The 7,543-nt window shown below is 38.2% G+C and overlaps 1 protein-coding gene across 1 annotated transcript in view; it reads right to left on the bottom strand.

The window, feature by feature from the left end:
* LOC110025681 (SUMO-conjugating enzyme SCE1) overlaps positions 1 to 7,200 on the bottom strand; it is a 32,725-nt gene extending 25,525 nt beyond the window's left edge. The window contains exons 1-2 of the mRNA XM_020726291.1: positions 7,064 to 7,200; positions 6,896 to 6,979 (exon numbers count right to left, since the gene is read on the bottom strand). Of these exons, the coding sequence (XP_020581950.1) occupies positions 6,896 to 6,979; positions 7,064 to 7,132 (153 nt within the window). The 5' untranslated portion in view covers positions 7,133 to 7,200. The remainder of the gene's footprint in view (positions 1 to 6,895; positions 6,980 to 7,063) is intronic.
* Between the last annotated feature and the right edge of the window lie 343 nt (positions 7,201 to 7,543).

Raw genomic sequence — 7,543 nt, 5'->3', positions numbered from 1 at the left:
TCATATAGGACTGACAGCCTCAGGATTGACTCTACTCGTTGATTTGGCCCCGTTGCGCTCTTCGTCGTCCTGTTTAATCGAATTCGAGCCAAATTTTTTACCCGATCGACGACGAGATTGCCCGGACAACTCCGGATGACAAAACGGATTGCGCCAATGCGTCTGGAACATCGATTTTGCTTTGGGGGGAAGTTTGTTTCATTGTGACGACGCGTCTTGGGGAAAATACCTATTTAAGTGTTAATTATAATAATAAATAATATTTTATTATTATTATTATTATTATTATAATAATTAATAACTTATATTAAAATCCTTAGCCTAAATCCATCTCCCTCCCCGCCTCATTCCCTCGAACCCTTGGGTCTGCCTTAGCCCTAGGATGGCTCGCTCGGTCGCCTGACCCGCTCCCTTGGTAATAATAAATAATATTTTATTATTATTATTATTATTATTATAATAATTAATAACTTATATTAAAATCCTTAGCCTAAATCCATCTCCCTCCCCGCCTCATTCCCTCGAACCCTTGGGTCTGCCTTAGCCCTAGGATGGCTCGTTCGGTCGCCTGACCCGCTCCTTCGTGTCGTTGGGGGGTTTCGTTCCCAAGTTCGCCTCTCGTACGCGAGACAAGTTTCGCAAACGCCCATCCCTCGTATTCTATCTTCTACGTTCTGAGTTCGATCTTCTCTGCCGCGGATCGTATCCTCTGTGAGGATCTAATCCTCTGCCTTTCTCTATCCCTCTGTCAAATCTTCTAAATCATTCTTCTCCTCCTTTATTAGAGCTTGGTTTTTGAAGCTCTGGGGTAATGATGAATTTTTTTTCTAAGGAAACTCTGTTATTTTTCTTTCTCACTCACTTCTTTGATTTTCTAGTGCTTGAATTGATTTCCTCTTGTTGTTGGAAGAGGAATTGAAGTTGGGAAGTGCCTTTAAAGTTCTTGTGTTACTTTCTTTCTGCTTTAAGAAGGTACCTTCCTTCCCCCCTTCTCTGCGCCTTACTTCCTTTCGGTTTTCTCTATGTCAAGCCACTGAAAATGACTCTGTTGGATGGTACAGTATGCTAGTTTATTATTGTGCCTATACTTGAGATATTTATTACTTGAGCATGTGAAAATAGAATGACAGGCATGTTTTAGGGGTTGGACATGGTTATTTGCTTAAAATAGTGAGAATGTGGCATATTTCTAGTCATTGTAGCAATTAGGAGGGTTGAAACATGGCTTTGAGGCAATGTTAGTTCTTCTTGCAAGTATGTTAGGATGTGTATTATGAAGCTTTTCAATTATTCTTATCTAGCATGAGACATTGGAAGGTTCATTTGGTCTTTCACGCATGTAGGGGGCTCGGTTTTAGCTCCTGTGGTTGCCTCATTTGTTCGAAATCTATATGGAGTATGAAAAGATTTATTTTGGAAGTCCCTCGGAACTTATTTTGGAGGCCTTGAAATGTTAACTTTGAGGTTTATGCATGCTTCTCTACTTCACGTTATTCCTCTCATATGAAACACATGTTGACGTGGGTTTGTTTTAGCCACCGGATGACACGGTTTTTAGCCTTTACTGAGCTCGATTTTGGCTCCCTGTGGTTTTTCCTTGCTCGAAATGCATGTTATGAGAAAAAATTATTTAATTTGGAAAGCCCTGTAACTTGTTTGGATGGCTTGGCTTAGCTCCTCGTGGGGGATCTTTTTGCTCAAATATCCATTGGGAATTGTTTCATGCTTAGAATAGTTAGGTTGGTGGCCCAAATATGTTCTCTATGCTGTTGTTCTTATTTAAGATGTATATTGGCTTCATATCTTGATATTTCAAAAACAATATATATGTGGGTTGCTCTTTGGCTTGGGTTGGCTCGGTTTTACCTTAAGATGGCTGGAATTTTAATTTCTGTTAAGGCTTGGGTTTTAATCTGTGCTTGGACTCTGGTTTGGCTTTGAATGACTCGGCTTCAGTCTCTATTGGGGCTCGGTTTTGCCTGATCCAGTCCTTGGTTTCTTTTTTTCAGTTTTGCCTGATCCAGTCTTTCGTTTTTTTTTCTTTAAAGCATGGGATCTGTATGTTGCTGGCTACTCCAAGTCCAATATATGTGAGGGATTTATCCCCAAAGGTGCAGGGTGTGGTTTTACTCGTGGTTTTACTTGTTCTTGGCCCCACTCGAGAGTTTGGCTTGGTTTGGTTTTGCCTTTTCTGGACCTTACCCGAGAGCTGGTTTGGTGCAAGGGCTCGGTTTTGCTTATTTGACCCTGTTTTGGCTTTGAATGTCTCGATTTTAGGCTTCCTTCTAGCTTTCCTTAGAGCTCGGATTCACTCGCTTTGGCTCTTACCCGAGATGTAGCTTGAGAGTTTGGTTTGGTTTGTTCTTAGTCCTACGCGTGAGCTTGCTGGCAATCCTTTGGGTTTGTTTGGCTCTTCCTACACGAAGTGGCTTGGGTGTTGATCGATGAGTCAAGTTTAAACGTATGTCTTTGCCCTATCCATAAAGTGAAGTGATTGAAGAATGGGTTGAACAGTTTCCTTATGTCATACTTGGTGAAATTGGAGTTGGTTTGGAGGCTTTGTGAGGGTTTATCCATTCACTCTCCTATGTATATCAAATATCTTCATATAATTGATTTGGGTTGCCTTAGCCGTGAGCCTCTTTTGGCCTTGGGTTGCCTCGGTCGTGAGCCTTACTTGTTGTTCCTTGGGTTGCCTTTGGCCATGGGCTTTAGCAGCCGGTAGCAGCTGCCCTTAGCCGTGAGCCTTACTTGTTGTTCCTTGGGTTGTCTTTGGTCATAGACCTTAGCAATTGTCCCTTGCTTCCCTTAACCGTGAGCCCTAATAGCTCCCCCCTTTCCTTTTTGGTTGCCTTGGCCGAGAGTCTTACCTGCTGTTCATCTCTTTGTATTGACCCCGGCCGTGAGCATTTATTTGGTCATATGGGAATATTTTATGCTTATTTGATATATGAGGCTATTGATTAATTTGAAAATTGGAAGATCCTGATTTTTGTATGGATTTGGAAATATTGGTGGTGGTTTCCCCGGTGTCACTTTCTTTTTGCTCGATTTATGAAGTTTGAGAGATTTCTAAGTCTCATTTTGGAAAAACATTTGGCTGAGACGAATTAATTTCAAAAGAGATATTTTTGGGGTTTGGATACCGGCGTTAGGAAGTCATTTTGACTTGGGTTGATCCACTTATAAAAATGTGAGAAAATAATACCCTTTCGGATTAATTCAAGGATCTTTGGGCTTTCATTTTCAGGTTTTTTCGCACGAGTTTTGAGAGTTGATTCATCATTCGTTCTTTTCGATATTTTAGGTGGATCAATCTCTCCTCTCTCTCACCTCATTTTTTTTCATTTTTTCCTTGTTTCTTGATTTGGTTTTTTATGTTTATATCTGATACATAAGTGTCCAAGTATAGCATTTTGTTATACGTGAAACCATCAAGCAAGGTCGCAAGTAGGTCAGTTTTGTTTTGGGGCTTAGGGTTGTGATAGCAAAGGCACACCGGAGATATAGCAGAATGATATTTCATCCTACGACATCGGAATCCGATTCAGGAACCCATCAGGATCCGATTTAAAAACCCGGTGAGCTGTAGGATGACAATATCATTCAGCGACACAAGACTAGCAGGAATTGACCCGAACTTTCTTAGGTTGTTGGTAGCCTTATGTCCGACAGCGCGATCGACTCGTGGACTACTTTTCAAAATTGATAAAAATAAATTTGATAAGAACAAATACACTTTTTTTTTAAATAAAAATACATTTTTCACTACAAACAAAATTGATACAACCCACTTTTTGCATGTTTGAAATCTATGTGCATGCTAAAAATATAAATTTTAAATACATTTCAAACATCAGTTGTCCCCCTGTTGATCACTTGTTTAGGCTAAGGAGTACCCTCCTGAGTTACGTTTTATAGAACACCCTTCTAGTTGAGTGGCGGGCTTTATACATCCGGGTGACCGAGTAACCTTCGACGACCCTCGAGTACTAATATATAGTTGAGCCTAGCCCCGACCCGAGTGCTTGCGGTCCCCCTCTTTTCGGAATTTTTCATATGTTTTTCTTTGAATTTTTGGACAAATCACTCGTAGTCTCTTTTCAGAATTTTCCCGTATTTTCTACGATTTTAATCGATTTGTCGATTCGTCGATTTCCTCGCATTTCTCTTGTCGTGAGTCTTTTGACGATCTTTCTCGATACTTCTGGACGATGTTTCTTTTTTTTCGTTCATATAAAGCATTTCAGCCTGTTTCCTCAAGTTTTGTTGTTTGTACCTGTTGCATCAATTACACCCAAGGAACAGCGGATCTCTCAGTTATACAGGTTTGTTTTACGTTTACAGCATGTTACTTTCTTGCAAATCACCTACCTGCTGTATTCTTTTTATTTTTCCTTTGTATTCTTTTTACTTTTCCTTTACACCGCATTTTGTATTGTTTTCTTTACTGCATATTCTACTGCTTGTTCGGTGCTACATACCCTACTGTTATGATATACACTTTACAACTTCAACAAGTTATCCATAAAATATTTGAAGAACTACAACCATAGGGCCGCTGGATTTGATATTATAACCTGACACCCTAAAAAACTCAAACTCGTCACGACAAAGAGCTTGGAACTAGCGCGATGGGCAGCACGACCCTTTTCAACAGCAAAACATGTCTTCCCCAGCTAAACTATTCATTTCCTAGAAATTAAAACAACAATTCATAGGATTTCAAGGTTGTTCGCCTAGCGCAGCATAAATCCTCAACCTTTTCGTTAGGCATTTGTATAGCTCTGTCATACGATCTAAGCCCTATCTCGTTTTAGGATTCTGAGGTTGTCGTTCGTTATGGCCTAAATTTTCACATCTTCCAAGCGACTATTTGTGTGATCGTTTCACACGAATGTAAGTCCTAAATAAATAAAATTGGCATGATAAAACACTTGAATATTTCTACTCGAAATTGAAGCTAAATCATAGGGTAGACTGAGAAGCCATCGAGGATCTCCTCGGGATCTATGGCATCCCCTAGCTCTTCCTCCTTTGGATTCTATAATAAATGTTCCAAGTTTGAATCATTCCTTTTTACACATCTCTTTGTCCGATTTCGTTGAAAAGTCTCATTCTTTTGAAGTCCTTAAAGATAATTTTTCCTGATTTTTATCGAGAATATTTTTAAGTGACTTTGGTCATTTAAAATTTAATTAACTATAGAGGTTTGCCCTTATAGAAAACTTTTACAAACCCAGTTTAAAATAAATCATATTTAATTTTTCATATTAAATAGGGAAATTTGTCGGCAAATAAAACGGTTCTGCAGACCAAACGGACGTCATGTATTTCTTAGTTTATTTGATCGAGTCTTATCCTTAAGTCTTGTGTTTATTCCTCAGAATAGATACAAGGTTTGAGGTAAAGCGCTCTTTCATTTAAAATATGAAAAATATGGGGTCAGTTTGATTTTTATATTTGATTTTAAACTTAAATCAAAGTGTCCTTCCGAAGCGGACGATGGAATTTCGATTCCGGTGACCGACAGCTTCTTACGGGCAACTCTCCCCCAAACCACAAACACCCTAAACTTTTTATCGCCGACAATGACCAAATAACCAAAGTAAGAGACCTAAAGGAGAAGATACCAAAGAACCTTGCATATTATTCCCTACTTACACTAGTAGTATATTTTATCACAACTAAATTTCCTATGGTACTATTGTATTTGTTTGTGCCACCACTGCACAAGCACCAACACCGCCTCAGTTGCAACACATTCAAACAATTCGCCAAAACCAAAAGTTAAAGACTCAAGCAATCTTCCTCTCTTCTTCACTATCTCCCCCCTCTTTTATCCCTCTTTATCTCCCTCTCTCTTTAATTCTCTATTTTATCACTTTGTAGCCCACTTCCCTCTCATTTTTTTCTTTAAAATCAAATAGCCATCTTCTTTCTTCCCATTGCACGAAGAGAAAAAATTTAATGTCATAAGCCCCCTTTAGGTCTCCTAGTAATAGAGCTCGAGAAGATGGAAATTTAAAAAAAATAATAAGTTCAATTTTATTTTGAATCAAATTCATAATGAAAATTTTTGTACCAAACTGCTTAACATTTAGTCATCCAAGAATTTAATTGATATAAATATATATTTATCCATAAAAATATCTTTTCAATAGTATAATCATATAAAAATATTGAGGTCCACAAAATAACATAAGAAACCTGACAAGATGCACTTTTTTTAGTATAAACTTATACCGTATTTGCTGATATTTTTAAAACAAATTTGCTTATAAAAATTTGGCATATTCCAATTTTGATTTATTTGGAAAACAAGAGGTAAAAAAAAACTAAAAACTGCGAACATTTCTCCCATTCATAACCATTTCCATGATACTTGCAAATTAGCCTATCAAATACAACTAGGGCCACAATACTATCAAAAGAAGCATGGACAGATACGTAACAACAAATGAAGTTTCACAATGCTCAATTTCCGTAGTCATTGACCATATAAATAAGAAATCTGTAAGATAAAAGATTCAAAATTCAGACTAACATTTACGATTATGGAAAAATGCTGATCATTCTACCTATGTTAGAAATTTGTGTTATCAAAGTCCTCAAAAGGAAATAAAATTTTATATCTCGCTTCTGAGCACTGAAAAGCCATTTCCTTCAGCAAAACGGCATCGCACTTATTTTACGAACAACAACATTCATTTTTTCCACCAGCAATCATCCGCAAACAATTTTCACCGGAAATTTCATACAACGTGCACAGTCTAGGACACGGCAGACGATGCCCAACATAAATATACAGAAATTCTACGCAAACAAGATTCCCTAAACCTGCATCATGCATCCAAAAAGGGATAGGAGAACAGAAGGAAAGGACCGAGCTTACCCCTTGCTTGCCGGGGATCGTGCAGTGCCAGACCATTAGATTGACGGAACCATCAGGCAGCGTCTCCGGCTTCGCGACGAAACCCTAGGAGGAAATTGAGAAGCGAAAACTGTATCATCTGCAGAGGAACGGAGTTTAAAATGTAAGAAACTAGAGAAGAGTACTGACGTGAGGATGATTCTTGCGCCATGCCTTGCGTTCCTCGGCGAGACGGCCGCGCGCAATACCACCCGACATTTTCCCCCGCTGAATTCTATTCTTTGCGTTCTTCCTTTACACTGTGGTAAGACTAGGGTTTTGGCTGCCTCATGGAAATTGGAATTAAGTGAAGTAGAATTTACTAAATCTGGAAAATCCGAATTTAATAAATTCATTGATGTTAAATTTAAATTTTTATTTGATATTATTTAGATTAAATCTTATTAAATTCATAACAAAATGTTTAGCATTTATTTTTGACATTTAACGTATACTCAAGTTTGTATTTAGGATTTGTTTGGGGCAACTGCAGCGGTTTGATGCAGCAGCAGCTGTGAAGTTGGTGCAGAAGAAGCAACTGGTCAAAAAAATTGTGGAGACTCTTATTTTTATTTTAATTTCAAAAAATTACATATGAGCTTTCTGACAAAAAAAAATAGTTTTTTTTTA

Source organism: Phalaenopsis equestris, unplaced genomic scaffold, assembly GCF_001263595.1.
Source record: "Phalaenopsis equestris unplaced genomic scaffold, ASM126359v1 Scaffold000324, whole genome shotgun sequence".
Taxonomy (NCBI): Eukaryota; Viridiplantae; Streptophyta; class Magnoliopsida; order Asparagales; family Orchidaceae; genus Phalaenopsis; species Phalaenopsis equestris.
This window is presented reverse-complemented; position numbering and strand designations above follow the sequence as displayed.